Source organism: Leptodactylus fuscus, chromosome 11 (genome assembly GCF_031893055.1).
Source record: "Leptodactylus fuscus isolate aLepFus1 chromosome 11, aLepFus1.hap2, whole genome shotgun sequence".
Lineage (NCBI taxonomy): Eukaryota > Metazoa > Chordata > Amphibia > Anura > Leptodactylidae > Leptodactylus > Leptodactylus fuscus.
In genome coordinates, this window is record NC_134275.1 from 82,765,974 (window position 1) to 82,790,970 (window position 24,997).

Below are 24,997 nucleotides of genomic sequence, written 5' to 3' on the forward strand. Positions count from 1 at the left end.
GACCCCCTTTTGCCTTCAGAACTGCCTCAATTCTTCGTGGCATAGATACAACAAGGTGCTGGAAGCATTCCTCAGAGATTTTGCTCCATATTGACATGATGGCATCACACAGTTGCAGTCGCAGATTTGTCGGCTGCACATCCATGATGCGAATCTCCCGTTCCACCACATCCCAAAGATGCTCCTCTATTGGATTGAGATCTGGTGACTGTGGAGGCCATTGGAGTACAGTGAACTCATTGTCATGTTCAAGAAACCAGTCTGAGATGATTCCAGCTTTATGACATGGCATTGCATTATCCTGCTGAAAGTAGCCATCAGATGTTGGGTACATTGTGGTCATAAAGGGATGGACATGGTCAGCAACAATACTCAGGTAGGCTTTGGCGTTGCAACGATGCTCAATTGGTACCAAGGGGCCCAAAGAGTGCCAAGAAAATATTCCCCACACCATGACACCACCACCACCAGCCTGAACCGTTACCGATACAAGGCAGGATGGATCCATGCTTTCATGTTGTTGACGCCAAATTCTGACCCTACCATCCAAATGTCGCAGCAGAAATCGAGACTCATCAGACCAGGCAACGTTTTTCCAATCTTCAATTGTCCAATTCCGATGAGCTTGTGCAAATTGTAGCCTCAGTTTCCTGTTCTTAGCTGAAAGGAGTGGCACCCGGTGTGGTCTTCTGCTGCTGTAGCCCATCTGTAGCCTCAAAGTTGGACGTACTGTGCGGCATTCAGAGATGCTCTTCTGGCTACCTTGGTTGTAACGGGTGGCTATTTGAGTCACTGTTGCCTTTCTATCAGCTCGAACCAGTCTGGCCATTCTCCTCTGACCTCTGGCATCAACAACGCATTTCCGCCCCCCACAGAACTGCCGCTCACTGGATGTTTTTTCTTTTTCGGACCATTCTCTGTAAACCCTAGAGATGGTTGTGCGTGAAAATCCCAGTAGATCAGCAGTTTCTGAAATACTCAGACCAGCCCTTCTGGCACCAACAACCATGCCACGTTCAAAGGCACTCAAATCACCTTTCTTCCCCCCCATACTGATGCTCGGTTTGAACTGCAGGAGATTGTCTTGACCATGTCTACATGCCTAAATGCACTGAGTTGCTGCCATGTGATTGGCTGATTAGAAATTAAGTGTTAACGAGCAGTTGGACAGGTGTACCTAATAAAGTGGCCGGTGAGTGTAGTTCTATAGGTACTCACATGCTGTATATAGTACTCACATTCTATAGGTACTCACATATATAGTACTACTTATTTTATAGGAACGTTTTATGGGTACCATAGTTGCCGGATGTAGTTTGGTGAATAAACAGACATATATTTATCAAGATATCAATCTTTTGGATTCGAGATATCCACTATAAGAAGACTGAAATCCTAAGCAATTTCTTTAGATACAAAATTGTAAATTTATATTTTTGATTTTTTACAAAACACAATGTAGCGAAGGCGCCCATGAGAGTAAAGCCCTGATGGAAGTTTTAAAATAATCCACTATCAGAAATGACATTGGGTATCAGGAGGATGGGAATTATTTTTTAATTTTATAAATTCACATTGACTATAAAATTCTACAGATTGTGCGATTCCAAAGATTTGCATTAGAGATGAGCCAACACTGTTCAATCAAATAGATATTTGATCGAATATCATGGCGATCGGTGTATTCGTTTCCAATCGAATACAAGGCTGCATATGCAGTAAAAATTCATGCCCCTCCCACCTTCCCTGGCGCGTTTTTTGTACCAATAACTGTGCAGGGGAGGTGGGACAGGAACTATGACAACAGAGACAGTTGAAAACATTTAAAAAACCCATTGGCTGTCGAAAACATGTGACCTCCCAATTATAAGAACAGCCAGCGCCATCTTCGTGCCATTTTTGCGGCTTGTAGACGTGAGGACAGATGAGCTGCTGAGGGCTAGAGAGGATTAGCTTCTAGTAGGCAGGGAAAACCAAAGAAAAACAGCAGCTCTTCTCAGAGGTAATGTAGAGTCCCATATTAGAGGACCATTACCGCTAGTAGTGGTTGCAGCCAATTCTCCACCTTTGTGGCCCTCTAAATAAAAGTTACTCCCAGGACTTGATGCCAAAATGTTATCAATTTCCCCATCAAAATCAAGGTGAATGTCTGGGTCCTCAGTCCAATCCACTGCATCAATCCAACACAATGAGAGGGATGCTTCTGGAACCACCGTATTAGGGGCTAAGAAATTTTTATTTTTTTTTGTAAATCTTATTTTATTGAGTTTTTACAAATAAGAACAGTAGCATACATTGGATACAAAGTCAATATAAAGTGTTAACATTGGGTTGGTAGAGCAATAAAACAGGCAAAAATATGTGTTAAACTGTGGTAAAAGTTCAGAACAATAGAGGTGATTAAGAACATTTACTTACAGTATTGTCTAAGGCCGATAGATTCTGGGAATAGGAAAATTATATATGGGAGAGGTATAGTCAAAAGGGAAGGTTTATCATGATGGGGTGGGGGAGGAATCGGAAGGGGCATATCTCTCATACTTCTGAAGAGAGGTTCGTTTTGTAGTAGGAGAGCGAGGGGGACCACGTGTTTAAGAACTTAGCATGTGTTCCTCTAGACCAACTAATGAGTTCCTCAAATCTTGCCAGTTGATACATATTTGTGGTCAAATGTGAGATTGAGGGGGGGGGGGGGGGGTCAGGGTGAAGCCAAGCCAGTAACATGGAATTAGTGATTTGGCCATTTCAATCAGGTATGTGATCAGGTCATATTTCCTTGGTGATAGGTCATGCTGAGGAAGGGATAGCAGAACTAAAGTTGGAGTCAAAGTAACTTTTTTGGACGTAATTTCGTATATCATCTGCTGGATTTGAGTCCAAAAAGGCTGAATCTTGGGACAGAACCACCATATATGCAAGTGCGTTCCCTCTCTAGCTGAGCACCTCCAACAAGAGTCCGAGTCAGATAATCCTCTGGTGTACAACCACAAAGGAGATCTGTGCCATCTAGCTAAGGACTTAAAATGCATTTCTTGGAGTTTCGTGCTGAGCGAGAAGCCATGTGAATTTTTTAAGATCTTCTTCACTTCCTGATCTTCAAAGGACACTTGGAGTTCAAATTCCCATGATGACAGGAAGGCTGTCAGGTTCCAATCCAAAAGCCAGGTCACCGTGACTGAAAGCCGGTGCACTGCGCTGGCATCCAGCCTCGCGCTCCGCTCTGGATTAGGCCCAATGAATGGGCCTAGTTTGGAGATGGGAGTTTCTTCAGGCAGAATCGCAAGGTGATTCTTTTTGTTTCTGGCTCCTGAGCGGCTCCCATTGATTTTGATTACGGCCTCAAAATCCTGACCAAAGAACTCTGAGTGAACTTACCCTAAGAAGAACCTAAAGCAAGGAATCCTAGCTGGACTCGCCTGCTGCACCGTAGCCGGAGGATGGCGGTGAAACCCGAATGGACAAGGACGTTATACTGTGTTTGGTCAGGGATAGTAAGATCTTCGATAGAGTCCTAAAATCCAACAGAGGGTCAACACTAGATTTTTAAGATCAAAACCAAACTGATTTGGAGTTGGACGTAATCAAACCTTTGTTCCGAACCCCAAATCCATTTTTAACTTTCACTCATCTCTACCCTGCACCTCGTTTTATACAACATGTCAGAATGAGAGAACCTCTTTGATGCGTCGCCCGTAAGGTTATATTTGATTACTATCACCAAACGACATAATAGAAGGTGAGAAAAACCTTGTTACGTCAGACTCACTATAACAGCTTTGTGTCCCTCGTGTTGTCGCTTCTGATCTCTGATCCCTTCGGCTTTTGGCGACTCAAGGGAAACTCTCTTGTTGTCTATTTAACCCCGAGCTCTTATCCCTACTGTGCTCCAAGTATTCATGAACAATGACTCGGACACGTTCCCTTCATTCTCTCCGCTGTGTGGCTATAGTTTTCTGGATACATCATTTCCATATGTCATGTTTATTCAGGGCACCGTGTAATACTAAAACTATAAGGTACAAGGAAGCAGAGACAGAAACAATAAGAATCCTTTAAACTCAAGATGTAATATTGTAGCAGATACCTGAGATGGGATGAAGACATTGATTTTGTCAAATATTTTTATTAAAAATCAACTTTATTATCATCTAGAAATGTGATATTATAATACATTGTGGAGATATGGATTCTCATTTATCTGTGGAAAATCCTATGTCAGATTAAGATGTTTTTGTTTTGTTTTTTGCCTTTTATTTGCTAATCTTGCTCAGTTTATTATTATTTTATCTTTTGATGTCTTCGCTATATCTGTTTGTTTCTTTTCTTATTTAATAACTTTTATGATGTTCTGAATTTGATTCATGTTACTATTGGAATGGATAGTAAGAATATTAGCACAATGTCCTACTTTATCATTACCGGGATCTCAGATAATCCTTTGTGGCAGTTCTTAGTTTTCCTCCTGGTTCTCCTCATCTATCTCACCACTCTTGGAGGTAACCTGACCATCTTCCTCCTCGTCTGTCTAGATCTCCATCTCCATACTCCCATGTACTTCTTCTTGGCCAACTTGTCTATCTTGGACATTAGTTGTTCTACCATTACTCTTCATAAAATCCTGACGTCCTTCCTATCGGGAGATAACACTATATCCGTCCTTGAATGTCACGTGCAAATCTTTGTATTTTTGTCATTGACTTGCGATGAGTTGTTGGTTTTGGCCGCTATGGGCTATGATCGCTACGTCGCTATCTGTAACCCTTTACATTATCATCTTGTGATGAATTTCCAACTTTGTGCTCTTTTGGCCTCTCTGTGTTGGTTTTTTGGTTTCCTTGAAAACTTCCCGACCTTTATGGGAATCCTCACGTTAACATGTTACAAGACAAACGAGATGGACCATTTCTTCTGTGACATTGTGCCCGTCTTAAAGTTGTCCTGCAGCGACACATCATTTATACAGCTTTATTTTCTCGTTATAGGGGTCATTGTTTCTGGTTTGACCCCTTTTGTCCTCACTTTCATCTCCTATGTCTTCATTATCTCCACCATCTTGTCTATACGTTCCAGCAGTGGTAGACGTAAAGCCTTCTACACATGTTCCTCTCACCTCGCCGTTGTCCTCTGTTTCTATGTTTCACTTGTCTTCCAATATCTGAGGCCAACGTCATCCATCAATCTAAGCTCCAATAAGTATTTCTTTTTCTTTAACGCGGCAGCCGTCCCTCTACTGAACCCGCTGATCTACAGCTTAAAGAATAAGGACGTGAAAGACGCTGTAAGAAGAATGAAACTTGCTATAGTTTCAGCCAATACTCAGGGCCATAGTGGGGAAAAGTAAAGTTCCACATGGATAAATGTCAATGTTCTGCTACTGTTACTGCTACATTAAAACCTACATAGATCTCAAGTGTTGCTTTTATTTTCTCATCTTACAATTGAGAAGACCAAATCTACATTGTAATTTCTGCTTTTGTTTCTGGAATCAATCTAGAATTAGAAACATCCTTTATGGAATATCATATGTAGACTACAGATGACTACAGAAACAAAAGACATCTAGATGAAGAACAACACACCACAGATTCTGCAGTTATATGATTCTTTAACTAAAACTGAATCCAAAATCGAAAATTTATGAATAACTGAGGACCCCCCATAAATCTATAGCGTAGAGAACTCCCTGCAATAAGTTGAAGTCCTGGTTTTCTGGACGACTTAATCGCACTCTCGTATCTTTCAGGAGGAGTTTTGGCGCCCTTGTATTTACAAAGTTGCTTCCGTTCATTGAGGTTTGTGTATTTCACACAGTATATCTATTAGATTGGCATTTGGACTTCTAGATGGATCTTTTTTTTTTGCCAACTAAGGTGAAAACTTAAAGGGGTGTTCCCATAACCCTTGTTCTGCAGCCTGCAGGCCCTGTTCTCTCTTCACTTCCAGGATTTCTCGGCACATTGGTGGGCGGGGTTTCACTTGCTCTGCTATGTTTGCAGTTAGTAATGAGGAATTGGGTGTAAATGCATTACCACAGTATGAAGCTGATGTAGAGGCTGATGTAGCAGAGCTGGATTTGAGTCCGCTTGCATTACATACAGAGGTATCGGACTCCTTATCTCAGCCCTTATCAGCCAAATTTAATTAAACCGGCTGATAAGTGGAAAAGCTGAAGATAGACAGCACAGTAATCCCAGAGCTCTCACCTCCTCCCTCCCCTATCTGAGGAGCTCTGTTGCTTGTCAGCCCCTCCCTCCCCCCCCCCCCTTCTGAGAGCAGACAGCTAGTCACTTGGGAAATGAGCAGATAAACCCGGTGGCCATAGAAACGCAGTGTCAACAATGAAGTGAATAAATTAAGATAACGGCCAAACAAAGCAGTTTTGAAAAAGCAATGTATTTAGGAAAAGTCTTAAAACCACATAAACTATCAGTATAGATAGGATGCTTTTCATGGGACAACCCCTTTAAATACCCAAATTTTGGTGTGGCAGTGAAAAGAATATAAGGAATGTGTCATGTTTACTGCACAGTGAAAGCCATAAATATAATATAAGAAAATAGAGAAAAAGATGTAGTTTTCCTCTAACTCCACCCCATTAGGATGTTTGATCTATTAAAGGAGTCTGATCTCTCCTTTATGCAGACATCCAAGGCCAATTCTGAATCTCTTTTAAAATTACTTCATATTTTAACTTTTAAATTTTTTGACTGGTCTTGCTTCTATTACCGTTTAACACCTTTCGATACCTTTTGAAAAGTAAAACTTTGCAAAATAGCAACCCTTTTTTTTCCCCTGCTACGACACTCACCATATGGGATAAATATTTGTATTTCTTAATAGATGGAACGTTTTTTAGCACGGAGATAAAAAAAAAATTGTTTGTATTTTTTATTTAGTTATTTTTACATGTGATCTAGAGAAAGGGGGAGGTGATTTAAAATTTCATATTTCTGTAAGGGGATTGCTAGAGTAGTAATTCCACAGTAAGGGAAAGTTCACACTGAGTATTTTAAATCAATCAATCAGGTGTTTTTTTCTGGGAGGCGACACAAGCTGGCCAAAGGAAGCGAGATGCTCATTGTTCAGGCCGTTTCGCCTCGTGATTTGGCCTGAAGACACTCCCTCCTCCCAACTAGGCCCATTCATTGGGCCTAATCCAGAGTGGAGCATGCGACTGGATGCCGAGGCAGTACACCGACATTAAGTCGTGGCTACCGATCTTTTGGACCAGAACCTGAGGCAGCCTATGCTTCAGGTTCTGGTCCAAAAAACCCTGTCTGAACTTATCCTAACTGCTGCTGAACCATGGGGGAAAGGGCACAATAGACAGTGAGCCCTAAGCTGAATTTCCCCGCTGTCCCTTCCTGCCTGCCACTCCTATCCTGAGCAATAGGCAACAACTGGTCAATGGGCCCTTCGTGTATAGGTGACAACACAGAATGCAGACAAGACAAACAACAACAAAGGGAAGTTAGCTAGGTGAGGGTCCAGTAACAGTCAGGAATGCAGTACAGAATCAAATCCAAGAATATAGTCAAAAGGTAAACCAGAGGTCAAGAATAAGAATACAAGTAACAGCAAGAGAAACGCCAGTGCACGAGGCAATAGCAAGCACCAATGTGAATGTGAGCGAACAATAAATAGGAAGAAAGAACCCATCCCCAGAGCTGATAGGAAGACAGGCTGTCAATCACACAGACAAGACCAACATTAACCATTAGAGGGGCAGAGGGAAACCAAGGAGAAGGAGATGGGTGTGGTGGTAAATCAATTACCAAGGTCAGGGAATAGGACAGTGTTCAGACAACGCAAGAAGAACCACAAGCAAAGAATCAAAACTGAACATGCCTTCTGCACCGAAGCGTGTGAGCGGATGGCGCAGAAGTTTGAGCGGATGTAACAATTTTTGTGGGGATTTTTTTTTTTTTAATTCTTGGAGCTGAAGAAAAATTAATTTTGACCAAAACTTCTTGATTCATAGGCTATATTTTTAATAAAATTAAAGACTGTCATCTCATTAACCAGGGCAAGATCTACTCGGGACATAGACCTTTCAGCTTTGGAGTGGTATGAAAAATTCCAATCGTTTGGATGTTTCAGCTACCAAATGTCAGCCAAACCTAAAGATCATCCAAACAAAGAGGAAGAAGGAAGAAGGAACAAAAAAACTAAAAAATCAAGAGAAAGCAAATAATGTTATGAAATTCCTGCATGAGCAATGCCCTGAACTGTATTGGAATTGATATTTGATCAATTTCCAGCAATGCCACTAGGAAACAATAAGGTCTACTGTTGGCAAGTAGACATCTACCTATACTCTAATCCAACCTTGGATTGTAGAGTCTAAGTCACCTCCGATGTATTCTGCAGGGCCCATCTCAAGGCAGGTTGGTTTTTGCTGGTTAGGACCTAGGTGGCCTTGCCAAAATTAGCTAACAGACGATAAGGTCAACCGCACAGGGAAAACCAAACCAGTAACCCTAAGGTGGGCCGAGAGGGTATGAACATAACAAACCTAATCGAAGGTGTCTTCGAATCTAAGTCGTGTGAACACCAGGGAGAGGTACAAGGAATAAACACAAGGAACACAAAGAGCCCATCTGCAAGAAACAATCACAGGCAACTGACTAGTGCTAGAGACGAGGCTAAATATCCGGCCTCAACACTGGATTAGATGGTGAAACAGATCTCTGATTGGGTTTGTGATAAGTTCTGATAAACTGAGCAGATCCAGGTAGAGTTTGACTCATATGCATGGTAACCTTAAAGGGATTCTACCATTCAAACACTTTTTTTTTTAGTTCACGTGTTGGAATAGCCTTAAGAAAGGCTATTCATCTCCTACCTTTATAAGTCATCTCTGGCCTGCCATTCGGTGAAAAATCTGTTTTTTTTGGTATGCAAATGAGTTCTCTTGCAGCACTGGGGGATGTCTTCTATGATATTTATCCTGCATATACTGGGTGTATATCTATAAGATATGTCATGGTGAGACGAGCCCGTTATTTCTTTTCTTTCATATTCATGTACATAATAACAATGTTATAGTAAACTTAGTATTACGGTGAGAAAATATCTGTCCTTTGTGTTTTCTCATCCTCACACCCTGAGGGACGTTCAATAACCCAATAGGAGCTCTCGAGGGTCTATCCGTGTCTATTTATTCCCCTATTCCTATCACTAACCTGCTCGTTCTCATCGAGGATCTACTCCGACACGTTCCCTTATCCTCTCGACCATTGTAGATTGCTGGATATATCGGTTACATGTGTCATGTTGCACTTGGTGTTGGATTATATAAGGATTACTTTGTATCTTTTTGAAGCTGGCAATGAAACCGGCTCATGGCGAGTATACACAGGGCTAGTGAATTTTTTTTAACTAAATGGATTATAGCAATATGAGCGTGACCTACTTTATCATTACCGGGATCTCAGATAATCCTTTGTTGCAGTTCTTAGTTTTCCTCCTGGTTCTGCTCATCTATCTCACCACTCTTGGAGGTAACCTCACCATCCTCCTCCTCGTCTGTCTAGATCATCATCTCCATACTCCCATGTACTTCTTCTTGGCCAACTTGTCTGTCTTGGACATTAGCTGTTCTACCATCACTCTTCATAAAATCCTGACGTCCTTCATATTGGGAGATAACACGATTTCAGTTCTTGAATGTCACGTGCAAATCTTTATATTTTTGTCATTGACTTGCGATGAGCTGTTGGTTTTGGCCGCTATGGGATATGATCGCTACGTCGCTATCTGTAAGCCGTTACATTATCACCACGTAATGACTTTTGGAATTTGCATCCATTTGGCCTCTCTGTGTTGGGTTTGTGGTTTTCTTGAAAGTATACCAACCTTTATGGGAGTCTTCAAATTAACATGTTACGAATCCAACAAGATGGACCATTTCTTCTGTGATATTATGCCAGTCATGAAGTTGACATGCAGTGACAAAATTTTTCTCCAGCTCTATATTCTCACTGTAGGGGTGTTTATTTGTGGTTTTACCCCTTTTGCTCTCACATTCATCTCCTACATTTTCATATTTGCCACCATCTTGTCTATACGTTCCAGCAGTGGTAGACGTAAAGCCTTCTACACATGTTCCTCTCACCTCACCGTTGTCCTCTGTCTCTATGCCTCTCTTGTCTTCCAGTATCTGAGGCCATCGTCATCCATCAATTTGGGCTCCAATAAATATTTCTCTTTGTGTAACGCGGCGGCCGTCCCTATACTGAACCCGCTGATCTACAGCTTAAAGAATAAGGATGTGAAAGCCGCTATAAGGAGAAGACTGAGACTTGCCATAGTATGAACTAATAGTGCTCAAGGTCCTAATGGGAAAATGTAAAAGTCCACATATATCCTTCTCAGTGCACATGGGGTGAACATATTTAGGCAATAAACTTTGTCTAATCTAGGAGTAAAGACACTGGCTCATCATCTCCACATGTACTTCTTCTTGGATCTTAGAGATGTGTTATAAGGTCCTCATAACCTCCATAATATTCTGTTCACACCATATGTCTTGTGTATGTCTTCTGTATGGCAAACATATACATCACCAGAAAGGACTAGCCGACCATTGATATTGCCAGATGAACAACAATTATATATCGACAAGGGTCGGAGAAAACCAACCATCCTGGTTGTTAAATCCTTGAAGGGGTCGTCAAGTTTTAGCAAATAAATGATAGTTTGTTGTAAGGATTGGAGTCAGGGTCAGGCAGGCAAAGTGACATAGCTGGGAAAGCAACACTGTGCAGCTAATGACAAAAGGGGTCGCAGGCCCTGCAGCTATAACTATGCTGTAATATCTGAGATGAGGCAGACCAATGCACTTCCTAATTGAAGTGCGCCTACCACGGTTCCTAACCTTCTATCCAGCGGCTAGGATAAGGGAAGAGGAGGCCCTGAAAGTGCTAGGGACTGGAGTCACGGGGTCACACATAAACAGAAAGCACAGTGTAACTGCAATGCAAAACAAAAGACTAAACAGCATGGAACCAGGGAGGACCACAAGTCCCAGCAAGACACAGAAGAGAAGGCGAGGTCAGACGAGCAAGAGGTCAAGCCAGGACATACAGTCCTATGAAAAAGTTTGGGCACCCCTATTAATCTTAATCATTTTTAGTTCTAAATATTTTGGTGTTTGCAACAGCCATTTCAGTTTGATATATCTAATAACTGATGGACACAGTAATATTTCAGGATTGAAATGAGGTTTATTGTACTAACAGAAAATGCGCAATATGCATTAAACCAAAATTTGACCGGTGCAAAAATATGGGCACCTCAACAGAAAAGTGACATTAATATTTAGTACATCCTCCTTTTGCAAAGATAACAGCCTCTAGTCGCTTCCTGTAGCTTTTAATCAGTTCCTGGATCCTGGATGAAGGTATTTTGGACCATTTCTTTCTACAAAACAATTCAAGTTCAGTTAAGTTTGATGGTCGCCGAACATGGACAGCCCGCTCTCAAATGATCTGAAAACAAAGATTGTTCAACATAGTTGTTCAGGGGAAGGATACAAAACGTTGTCTCAGAGATTTAACCTGTCAGTTTCCACTGTGAGGAACATAGTAAGGAAATGGAAGACCACAGGGACAGTTCTTGTTAAGCCCAGAAGTGGCAGGCCAAGAAAAATATCAGAAAGGCAGAGAAGAAGAATGGTGAGAAGAGTCAAGGACAATCCACAGACCACCTCCAAAGAGCTGCAGCATCATCTTGCTGCAGATGGTGTCACTGTGCATCGGTCAACTATACAGCGCACTTTGCACAAATAGAAGCTGTATGGGAGAGTGATGAGAAAGAAGCCGTTTCTGCACGTACGCCACAAACAGAGTTGCCTGAGGTATGAAAAAGCACATTTGGACAAGGCAGCTTCATTTTGGAAACAAAAATTGAGTTGTTTGGTTATAAAAAAAGGCGTTATGCATGGCGTCCAAAAAGAAACAGCATTCCAAGAAAAACACATGCTACCCACTGTAAAATTTGGTGGAGGTTCCATCATGCTTTGGGGCTGTGTGGCCAATGCCGGCATCGGGAATCTTGTTAAAGTTGAGGGTCGCATGGATTCCACTCAGTATCAGCAGATTCTTGAGAATAATGTTCAAGAATCAGTGACGAAGTTGAAGTTACGCCGGGGATGGATATTTCAGCAAGACAATGATCCAAAACACCGCTCCAAATCCTCAGGCATTCATGCAGAGGAACAATTACAATGTTCTGGAATGGCCATCCCAGTCCCCAGACCTGAATATCATTGAACATCTGTGGGATGATTGGAAGCGGGCTGTCCATGCTCGGCGACCATCTAACTTAACTGAACTTGAATTGTTTGTCCAAAATACCTTCATCCAGGATCCAGGAACTGATTAAAAGCTACAGGAAGCGACTAGAGGCTGTTATCTTTGCAAAAGGAGGATCTACTAAATATTAATGTCACTTTTCTGTTGAGGTGCCCATACTTTTGCACCGGTCAAATTTTGGTTTAATGCATATTGCGCATTTTCTGTTAGTACAATAAACCTCATTTCAATCCTGAAATATTACTGTGTCCATCAGTTATTAGATATATGAAACTGAAATGGCTGCTGCAAACACCAAAATATTTAGAACTAAAAATGATTAAGATTAATAGGGGTGCCCAAACTTTTTCATAGGACTGTATAATAAAAGGTACCAAATCAAAAGACAAGGGATATTCAAAAATACAAGCCGGGTAAATAAACCAAGAAAACAGACAGAAGACGAACAGACAGGGAAACAGACTGAGCAGGGGAACCAGGAAACACAAAGTGAATGGCTGGCAAGGATCAATGTCTGGGTGGGGTTTAAATAGCAGCAGAGAACACACCTGATGACTAATGACATGGAGACTGAAGGCAAGGAAAAGATTAATAGTAATCACTTAGGGATAGGGAACAGGGAAAAAGTATTCAGCCACCAGCAGCAATAATAAAATTCAGATCAAAAATGATGACCATTCCACTTAATTTTTCTTGAAATGCCGGGTATCGCACGGAACTGACTCCTTCGGCTTGGAGCTGTAAGTATGCAGATCGTTCGAGAAATAGAACCAGCGTAGCCCCGTTAGGAAAGGTAAAACTCTTCTTTATTTAATCCATGAAAAAATGTAATACACGCATGTGAAAATATAGAAACTGCGCCAGACTGACGCGTTTCGGATAATGGTATCCTTTCTCAAAGTCTGGTCTGAGAAAAGAGACTCACACAATCTCCTATGTAGGGCCACAATCTCAACGTCATAATTGACAAGTGATTACAGGTGTCCGATCTTATACCGGCTCTACACAGGGAACAATACATCATGAATACAAAACAAACACATAAAAACACAAAACAAAATTTATAGTAACAACATTGCACAAATAAAAACATGATAAAAAACTTTGAGTGAAGGAATAACAAGGATAGTCTGTGTTCTGTTGGTTTTCTTACCTGTCAAGGAAAAAGACTCGGCAAGACGTACTGGCTGGCTCCGATAAGCTGCTGCCAGTACTATCATATAATTTTCTATCCTAATTTGCCCACACTAAAGATGAACATTGCAGACGTAAATGACAAAATTGCGCGTGCGCAGAAAACCGAAACATACGCTCATATGCCAAATGGTTGTGTGCCAATACTAACACTTCAAATCCCCATACAAGTTTGCCCTCACTAAAGATGAACATCACAGACATAGATGACTTAATTGCGCATGCGTAAAATATACCGGAGCGTGCATTCAAAAATTGGTGGCTATAATACAAAATGTATCACACATAACTTTATACTAACCATAGAACAGCCTCAAAAAGCAAGGTAAGTATTAAACTGCCATGTAGAGAAAATATTGTATCTATATATGTTTGAATGCAAATCTACTCTGATTATGAGCTAATGTTCTTTACTAAGGGCCAATGCCTATTCTGACAGGATGGAAAACCATATAGACTTGGGAGAAAAAAAACTCCAATATTGGACAAAAATCAGACATGATAGATATATGAAACGTCATTGCGTTGATTCATTCCATCTGGAAATCGTGTACCTATTTTCAAGATCCAGAAAACTTCACGTATCCTCACTAATCTTTCCCAGTCACCCCCCCTAACAGGGCGTTTGACCCTTTCTATTCCTTTGAATGTAAGCGGATGGACAAGCCCATTATGTTTGTGATCAAAATGTCTCGAGACCCCAGTGCTCCTGAAATTATCATCCCTACCTATACTTGAGATGTGCTCTGCTGTTGAGAATGAGTAAATTACCCACTTATGTTTATGATGATGCGTTTAAAAAATGCTGGGAAGATATACTTTCAGACTGTTCTTTTAGATTGATGCAGCTTATAATTAGCAATGAGGAAAATAAATTATCTTCTCTTAAACAAGAAATTGACAAAGTCAAAGAGGAGATAACTCTTAGTGCATTAACACAAGAACAGGAGAAAGCTTATCAAAAAACTAAAACATATATTATCAAGTTGGAGGATGACATAGCGATTTTGAAAAGGAAAAAGTTCATGAGAGACAAAATGGACTATCAAAATGGGGAAGTGTATAAATGGCAGAAATCAGCCCATTCTACCCCCAAATCCATATTAAAAACGAGGAACATGCAGGGTTATAACAAATTCCAGAGGAAAGTGTCTTTCAGTTCCAATGAGAGAGAATCAGATGTCTCAGACTCATCTGAATTCAATTCCTCTAACTCACGGAGAAGTTTTTTAGAGGACATAGATCTTCCACGCCAACAAGATGTTCCAAAAAACAAACGCAGGACAGCCAAGAATCCACACACAAATCAGTCCATAGAGCAGGAAGGAAACACAAGAGAAGGAAGGTACCCGGTACGCAGGAGACGCAATTGAACATGAATGTCGATATGGATATTTTAATTCAGTCCGATGAGTTCCTAAGGGATGAATCATTTTCTAATGTACTCAATTTATCATCTGTTACCTTGTCTGAACCATGTTTGAAGTTGTTGTCTAAAGGACTCAATTTCGTACCCAGTGAACATTTTAATTTTTTTGACACCTTACTTGACATAAATAAATTTGTACGACTACTTACCCTAAAAAGGCATTTTTGGGGCACCGACTCAATAACCAAATTACAACATCGTGAGGCCAACTACGATAATAATTACATTGGCCTTTCATTTCAGGAGCAATGTTGTCTGATAGATTTGCAGGGCTTGAATAATGAAACTGTCAATCATGAAGTGGATGTGTCAGTGCGAGTAAAGAATCCTCTGTATTATCCACTCAAATCCAGAATACTGGTATTAGACAGTTTTCAGTCAATAGTGGAAAATGAATTAGTGGAATTGTACAATAAACAGAGATCTGCTGTTGAGGAGGATAATTTGAGTCAGGAAGAGAGGGAATGTTTATCTTGGTTACAAAAAAACAAAGAAATTACAGTTAAAATGTCGGACAAAGGAGGGAGAGTAGTAGTAATGAATACGAAAGATTATATACAAGCAGCGCATATTATTCTTGATGATTCAGAAACATACAGAATTTTGAAAATGGATCCCACTTTGGTGTTTTCAGATAAATTAAAAATATTGATATCTGAGGGAGTCAATATGGGCTTTTTTTCTGAAAAGGAGGCCAGTTATCTTTTGGTACAACACCCGATCATGCCCATATTCCATGGGTTACCAAAAGTGCATAAAGAGGGGTTCCCCCCTCCACTGAGACCCATCATTTCGGGTATAGGGTCATTAAATGAACATATTTGCCAATGGGTGGACCAGGTGCTTCAGCCCTTGGTCCTCCGCACCCCCAGTTACATCAAGGATACCAAAGAAATACTAAAAATCTTTGATGGGTTTCAGTGGAGGGGGGAGTACAGTTGGGTGAGCTCTGTACTCTTCAATACCACACAATGTGGCACTTGATGCCTTGTCGTATTATTTGTACACGTATGCCAGTTTTGAACCGGACTTTAATGAGTATGTTATCCAAATTACTGATTATCTGTTACATCATAACTTTTTTATGTTCAATGGCCAGTTCTTTCTGCAAACCAGAGGAGCACCCATGGGTGCGTGTTTCTCCCCCTCGCTGGCTAACATCGTGATGGCGTGGTGGGAAGAAAAATACTTATACTGTGATCATAATCCATATAGAGGCCATATCCAATGGTATGGCCGATATATAGATGACGGACTGTTAGTTTGGAAGGGAGACAAAGAGAATATCATAGATTTTATTAATTACATCAATGGGAATCCCTATAACTTAAAATTCACTTTTAATGTGGACAGTATAAGTATACATTTTTTGGATGTTAGACTAACAGGTGATCAGGATACGGGTAAAATCCATGTTGAGAATTACCGCAAGCCGGAGGCGGGTAATACGCTTCTGCATGCCTCCAGCTTACATCCAAACAGCACTAAAAAAGCACTGCCAGTTGGAGAATTTTTGAGAGTTAAACGTAACTGTTCTACACAAGAGGCATTTTGTAAAGAAGTACAGATTACTAGCACCAGATTAAAGCAACGAGGGTACCCCAAATGGACAATTGAACGGGCACGCAAAATAGCCATGAATACGGATAGGCAAGATCTGTTGTTTAAATCCGGCAGTTCTATGTCGGAGAATAGGGGTTTGGGGGTTAACTTTACCACTAGATATAGTATGGAATATCCCAGGATAATTAAAATCATAAAAGAAAATATTCCTCTGTTAAAACAGGACCCCATTCTCAAACAGATCTTATCGACAGGTTGCAATTTTTCATCTAGAAGGGGCAAAACCCTCGGTAATTTCATCTCCCTGAGCCTATTCACTGATACGAGCAACAATACCACTTGGCTCCGCTCTTTAGGTTTCCATAGATGTGGCAACTGTAGGTGTGGGGTCTGTAGGTTTGCTGATGTTTCTACTTTCTTCAGGACTACAGATGGTACTACACAGTTCACTATCAGGGATCATATAGACTGTAGTAGTGATCATGTGATTTATTTAATCACCTGTACGGACTGTGGGGTACATTATATAGGTAGTACTATTAGAGCCTTAAAGGTGCGTATAGCAGAGCACATCTCAAGTATAGGTAGGGATGATAATTTCAGGAGCACGGGGGTCTCGAGACATTTTGATCACAAACATAATGGGCTTGTCCATCCGCTTACATTCAAAGGAATAGAAAGGGTCAAACGCCCTGTTAGGGGGGGTGACTGGGAAAGATTAGTGAGGATACGTGAAGTTTTCTGGATCTTGAAAATAGGTACACGATTTCCAGATGGAATGAATCAACGCAATGACGTTTCATATATCTATCATGTCTGATTTTTGTCCAATATTGGAGTTTTTTTTCTCCCAAGTCTATATGGTTTTCCATCCTGTCAGAATAGGCATTGGCCCTTAGTAAAGAACATTAGCTCATAATCAGAGTAGATTTGCATTCAAACATATATAGATACAATATTTTCTCTACATGGCAGTTTAATACTTACCTTGCTTTTTGAGGCTGTTCTATGGTTAGTATAAAGTTATGTGTGATACATTTTGTATTATAGCCACCAATTTTTGAATGCACGCTCCGGTATATTTTACGCATGCGCAATTAAGTCATCTATGTCTGTGATGTTCATCTTTAGTGAGGGCAAACTTGTATGGGGATTTGAAGTGTTAGTATTGGCACACAACCATTTGGCATATGAGCGTATGTTTCGGTTTTCTGCGCACGCGCAATTTTGTCATTTACGTCTGCAATGTTCATCTTTAGTGTGGGCAAATTAGGATAGAAAATTATATGATAGTACTGGCAGCAGCTTATCGGAGCCAGCCAGTACGTCTTGCCGAGTCTTTTTCCTTGACAGGTAAGAAAACCAACAGAACACAGACTATCCTTGTTATTCCTTCACTCAAAGTTTTTTATCATGTTTTTATTTGTGCAATGTTGTTACTATAAATTTTGTTTTGTGTTTTTATGTGTTTGTTTTGTATTCATGATGTATTGTTCCCTGTGTAGAGCCGGTATAAGATCGGACACCTGTAATCACTTGTCAATTATGACATTGAGATTGTGGCCCTACATAGGAGATTGTGTGAGTCTCTTTTCTCAGACCAGACTTTGAGAAAGGATACCATTATCCGAAACGCGTCAGTCTGGCGCAGTTTCTATATTTTCACATGCGTGTATTACATTTTTTCATGGATTAAATAAAGAAGAGTTTTACCTTTCCTAACGGGGCTACGCTGGTTCTATTTCTCGAACGATCTGCAAGGAAAAGATTAACCTTTAATGACCTAAGCACACCCAATAGAACTCCTAACACATCTCCCAGGGAGACGCCGCGCAGCAAGGAGACCGCGGCGACTCCATATCCTGACATTTGAATACTAAAGAGTTCTTAATTTTTCCAATCTACTTTCTGTATCATTTCCTTAGTTTTCTAGATCTCTGCTTGCTTTGACTTACTGTTTACCACCAGTAGATAAAAAATAGTCCATGGTCATGTGATGGTTGCTCAAGTGCACAGTCACCATAAAGAAATCAGAGCTCAGTATTGCAATGAGCTGGGCACCTGTGTCCATCACATGACCATGGATAGTCCATTACATGACCATGGATAGTCCATCATATAACCATGAATAATCCATCACCTGACCATGGATAGTCCATCACATGACCATGAACTGATTTTTATTGACTGGACTGTGAGGCATTGAAACAGAAAATATATTAGAAAACTTTTCATTTTGCAAACAATAACACGTATTTGCAGAAACTGAACACTCCCTGTAACTCCTTAAGGACACTACCTAACAATGTCTTAAGGAAACATCACCATTGTTCAAATTAAATGTTTCAATATATGTGGTTTAAACTTTGTGAGGTTTTAATTTACCGAATTGATTTTGAGATTTTTTTGTGACCCATTATACATCATGGTAGTGGTAATCTTTGGTAGATATTTTTTAGTTTATGGAAAAATAGAAAATTTGTTAAAAATTTGGAAAAATTTGCAAATTTCAATATGTGAAATGCTAAGCTTTAACAGACATATGGTGACATCACCCAGTTATTAAATATTATCTACCATATCTCTACTTTATAACAATATCTCCTAGGAACCTATCTATAATACATAGTGTATGACACTGGCAGGGCTCCTTGGAACCTATCTATAATACATAGTGTATGACACTGTCAGGGCTCCTAGAAACCTATCTATAATACATAGTGTATGACACTGTCAGGACTCCTAGGAACCTATCTATAATACATAGTGTATGACACTGTCAGGGCTCCTAGGAACCTATCTATAATACATAGTGTATGACACTGGCAGGGCTCCTAGGAACCTATCTATAATACATAGTGTATGACACTGTCAGGGCTCCTAGGAACCTATCTATAATACATAGTGTATGACACTGTCAGGGCTCCTTGGAACCTATCTATAATACATAGTGTATGACACTGTCAGGGCTGCTAGGAACCTATCTATAATACATAGTGTATAACACTGTCAGGGCTCCTAGAAACCTATCTATAATACATAGTCTATGACACTGTCAGGACTCCTAGGAACCTATCTATAAAACGTAGTGTAGAACACTGCCAGGACTTCTAGGTACCTATTTATCCAATTTCTAGGCAAACACGACCAAATTTAAACTGACATGTATGTCTTTGCAAAAACAGATGATAAGCAGTGGATATCAACTTCTAGTTTAATCATGCACTGTGCTGACACTCGCTTTTATGTATTTTAACATTTAGAACCCTCTTATATCCTCTTGTGACTGAGATGAGCAAGTTAAGTATTTAAAAGCATTGTCTTCATTCTCAGGAAGTGCAAGAATCCTGCAGCTACTGGTGGTTCCACCAAAGGCAGAAGTAGTGTTGCTGTTGACTCCCACATTCTTATTGTTAGTACTTGTATGAATGTTTCCTTCTCCCACTCCTTACGCCTGTCCCCTGCCCTGTTTTTATCCTGTAATAATTATAATAGTGATAGCCAGCAATTCTGACACTGTGTGTATGTAACACATACAAAAAATTGTGAAAAAGTAGGAAATAGAAAAAACAGAAAAGTGTTTAAAACCGCTAACGCATTTCAGGACACATATGTCCCTTAATCATAGCCATGGTCATTGAACCATTGGACTAGATCTGTGTACACAGCTTCAAATAATAGAGAATTTGGGTTTTTTAGATTAGTATAGGCTGCAAGTCTGTATATATGAGTCCAGTAACACACACCTGTGGTCCCTCTCCCTGCTACTATTCACTTCTGAGCCCCTGTACTCTCCCCTAAAAGCAAGGATTGACAGTTGTGGGCAAAACAGAGATAAAAACAGCAGCCAACCAAATAGATCTTCATCTATGTAATAAACTGACTGTGACCTCAAGATCTGCTGCCTGTAAGACCTTCTCAACTACATACAAAGTTTCAAGATAAGACATCTCCTCTAATACAAACCCCTAAAGTAAGGTTGTGATGATTATGATTTTGCTTTTTCATTTCCATTTACTGTCACAAAATGATATAATAAAAACTTTGAGATATAAAAAAAACCCCATTACATAGGATTTATCATAACAGCTTCATAATTGGAAGCAATTGTTGTGTCCTTTGTGTTTTTATCCTCAGATCTCTTGTCCCTTCGGCTTTGTCTCCTTTGTTTTTGTCTTTGTCTTTTCCCTTCGGTTTATTTTTAGACTCAAGAGAAATTCTCAAAATTGTCTAATCCCCGACTCCTATCGCTGTCTTGAAAATTTAGCAACATAAATGAATCATTGAAATGTAAGCGCAACAATACATCGACATTGTAACTACTGTCTTATGGAAATACATAAGATTTTTCATGTAAAAACCTCAGACCTATAACTTTTTTTTGCTTTGTTTAATAATCTACTTTAGTGAAATTTTCAATTTGTTTAATTTTACAACTGAAATGGGTGGTACCAATGTGAGCGCGCCGACCTAATTCCTCATCATTGGCATCTCAGAAGAAAAACCTTTGGTACAATTGTGTGTTTTCCTCCTGGATCTGCTCATCTATCTCACCACTCTTGGAGGTAACCTCACCATCCTCCTCCTCGTCTGTCTAGATCACCATCTCCATACTCCCATGTACTTCTTCTTGGCTATCTTATCTATCTTGGACATTAGCTGTTCTACCATCACGCTTCATAAAATCCTGACGTCTTCCTATCGGGAGATAACATGATTTCAGTTCTTCAATGTCTTACGCAAGTTTATGTATTTTTGTCGTTGACTTGTGATGAGCTGTTGGTGTTGGCGGCCATCAGTTATGATTGCTACGTTGCGATCTGTAACCCTTTACATTATAATCTTGTAATGAATTTCCAGCTTTGTGTCTGTCTAGCCGCTCTCAGCTGGATTTGTAGCTTTTTTGAAAGTTTGCCAACCTTTATAGGGATCTTGAATGTAACCTGCTACAAGTCCAACCAGATGAACCATTCCTTCTGTGATGTTATGCCTGTCTTGAAGTTGTCATGTAGCGACACATCATTTCTCCAGCTCTATATTCTCACTGCTGGGTTATTTGTTTCTGCTTTTACCCCCTGTGTCCTTACACTCATCCCCTACGTCTTCATACTCTCCACCATCTTGTCTATACGTTCCAGCAGTGGTAGACGTAAAGCCTTCTACACATGTTCCTCTCACCTCACAGTTGTCCTCTGTCTCTATGCTTCTCTATTCTTCCAGTATCTCAGGCCAAGCTCATCTATTAATTTAGGTTCCAGTAAGTATTTCTCTTTGTGTAACGCGGCGGCCGTCCCGATACTGAACCCGCTGATCTACAGCTTAAAGAATAAGGACGTGAAAGACACTGTAAGGAGAAGACTGAGACTTGTAGTATCAAACAATTCTCGGAGCAATATTGGAGAAATGTAAGCATCGACATGTCTACATGTCACTGCACAGCCGGAGAATATTCTGTCCTTACCTTGGGAAAGATTAAAAACAACAAAAAGCTTATCTATAATACGAAAAGAGAAAAGCAATACTGAGATCTTGAGAATATCTGCATGGCAAATGGTTATCATATTTATTTACCTATAGTGCACCATTAATTCCATGTGGCTGTACATTATTATATTAATCCCATGGTGCTGTACATTATTATATTAATCCCATGGTGCTGTACATTATTATATTAATCCCATGGTGCTCTGTACATTATTATATTAATTCCATGGTGCTGTACATTATTAGATTACTTCCATGGTGCTCTGTACATTATTATATTAATTCCATAGTGATGTACATTATTATATTAATCCCATGGTGCTCTGTACATTATTATATTAATCCCATGGTGCTCTGTACATTATTATATTAATCCCATGGTGCTGTACATTATTATATTAATCCCATGGTGTTGTACATTATTAGATTACTTCCATGGTGCTCTGTACATTATTATATTAATCCCAAGGTGCTGTACATTATTAGATTATTTCCATGGTGCTCTGTACATTATATTAATTCCATGGTGCTCTGTACATTATTATATTAATCCCATAGTGCTCTGTACATTATTATATTAATCCCATGGTGCTGTACATTATTATATTAATCCCATGGTGCTATACATTATTATATTAATCCCATGGTGCTCTGTACATTATTATATTAATCCCATGGTGCTCTGTACATTATTATATTAATCCCATGGTGCTCTGTACATTATTATATTAATCCCATGGTGCTCTGTACATTATTATATTAATCCCATGGTGCTCTGTACATTATTATATTAATTCCATGGTGCTGTACATTATTATATTAATCCCATGGTGCTGTACATTATTATATTAATCCCATGGTGCTCTGTACATTATTATATTAATCCCATGGTGCTCTGTACATTATATTAATTCCATGGTGCTCTGTACATTATTATATTAATCCCATGGTGCTCTGTACATTATATTAATTCCATGGTGCTGTACATTATTATATTAATCCCATGGTGCTGTACATTATTATATTAATCCCATGGTGCTCTGTACATTATTATATTAATCCCATGGTGCTCAGTACATTATTATATTAATCCCATGGTGCTGTACATTATTATATTAATTCCATGGTGCTGTACATTATTATATTAATCCCATGGTGCTCTGTACATTATTATATTAATCCCATGGTGCTCTGTACATTATTATATTAATCCCATGGTGCTCTGTACATTATATTAATTCCATGGTGCTGTACATTATTATATTAATCCCATGGTGCTCTGTACATTATATTAATTCCATGGTGCTGTACATTATTATATTAATCCCATGGTGCTGTACATTATTATATTAATCCCATGGTGCTCTGTACATTATTATATTAATCCCATGGTGCTCTGTACATTATTATATTAATCCCATGGTGCTCTGTACATTATTATATTAATCCCATGGTGCTCTGTACATTATATTAATTCCATGGTGCTGTACATTATTATATTAATCCCATGGTGCTCTGTACATTATTATATTAATCCCATGGTGCTGTACATTATTATATTAATTCCATGGTGCTGTACATTATTATATTAATCCCATGGTGCTCTGTACATTATTATATTAATCCCATGGTGCTCTGTACATTATTATATTAATCCCATGGTGCTCTGTACATTATTATATTAATCCCATAGTGCTCTGTACATTATTATATTAATCCCATGGTGCTCTGTACATTATTATATTAATTCCATGGTGCTGTACATTATTATATTAATCCCATGGTGCTCTGTACATTATTATATTAATCCCATGGTGGTCTGTACATTATTATATTAATCCCATGGTGCTCTGTACATTATTATATTAATCCCATGGTGCTGTACATTATTATATTAATCCCATGGTGCTCTGTACATTATTATATTAATCCCATGGTGCTCTGTACATTATATTAATTCCATGGTGCTCTGTACATTATTATATTAATCCCATGGTGCTCTGTACATTATATTAATCCCATGGTGCTCTGTACATTATTATATTAATCCCATGGTGCTCAGTACATTATTATATTAATCCCATGGTGCTGTACATTATTATATTAATTCCATGGTGCTGTACATTATTATATTAATCCCATGGTGCTCTGTACATTATTATATTAATCCCATGGTGCTCTGTACATTATATTAATTCCATGGTGCTGTACATTATTATATTAATCCCATGGTGCTGTACATTATTATATTAATCCCATGGTGCTCTGTACATTATTATATTAATCCCATGGTGCTCAGTACATTATTATATTAATCCCATGGTGCTGTACATTATTATATTAATCCCATGGTGCTCTGTACATTATTATATTAATCCCATGGTGCTCTGTACATTATTATATTAATCCCATGGTGCTCTGTACATTATATTAATTCCATGGTGCTGTACATTATTATATTAATCCCATGGTGCTGTACATTATTATATTAATCCCATGGTGCTCTGTACATTATTATATTAATTCCATGGTGCTGTACATTATTATATTACTTCCACGGTGCTCTGTACATTATTATATTAATTCCATGGTGCTGTACATTATTATATTAATCGCATGGTGCTCTTTATATTATTATATTCATTCCATCGTGCTGTACATTATTATATTATTCCATGGTACTTTACATAATGAGGGTTTACATACAGTACACAAAATATACAACGCAAATACAATCCTACCCGTGATGAACTGCCACAGTGGGATTGAGGGCCCTGTCCACAAGGATTTACAATCCATGAACTTTCATACATTTTCATCTGCCTTTATCCACCTATAAAATGGGGTTTTTTGATACCTTCCATTAGAGATGGTTGAGGATTTGATGGGCCTGTCCAGCAGCTTCAGTTCCCTTGGCAAATAACCCAGACAAGAGGATCTGTAGGACGGACAAAGTGCCGGAGGTAACATTTCTTACAAGTCACTCCTTTCCTCCTCTTTCTTGGGTCTT

The 24,997-nt window shown here is 39.4% G+C and overlaps 2 protein-coding genes and 1 pseudogene across 2 annotated transcripts; all 3 read left to right on the forward strand.

Moving 5' to 3' along the window:
• The first annotated feature begins 4,375 nt into the window (after positions 1 to 4,375).
• On the forward strand, positions 4,376 to 5,341 carry LOC142185585 (olfactory receptor 6C74-like). Its single transcript, XM_075261013.1, has one exon. It carries the CDS (start codon positions 4,376 to 4,378, stop codon positions 5,339 to 5,341), a length of 966 nt encoding a protein of 321 aa, XP_075117114.1.
• Positions 5,342 to 9,385: 4,044 nt separating this feature from the next.
• Positions 9,386 to 10,318, forward strand: LOC142185586 (olfactory receptor 5B12-like). The gene has a single exon (XM_075261014.1). The coding sequence runs from the start codon at positions 9,386 to 9,388 to the stop codon at positions 10,316 to 10,318; it is 933 nt and encodes a 310-aa protein (XP_075117115.1).
• A 10,626-nt stretch (positions 10,319 to 20,944) lies between these two features.
• Positions 20,945 to 21,912, forward strand: LOC142185587 (olfactory receptor 6C1-like; annotated as a pseudogene).
• Positions 21,913 to 24,997: the final 3,085 nt, after the last annotated feature.

Excerpts from the sequence above, each read along its gene's own strand:
- LOC142185585 (XM_075261013.1), top strand. The coding sequence starts at position 4,376 with ATGGATAGTAAGAATATTAGCACAATGTCCTACTTTATCATTACCGGG.
- LOC142185586 (XM_075261014.1), top strand. The coding sequence starts at position 9,386 with ATGGATTATAGCAATATGAGCGTGACCTACTTTATCATTACCGGGATC.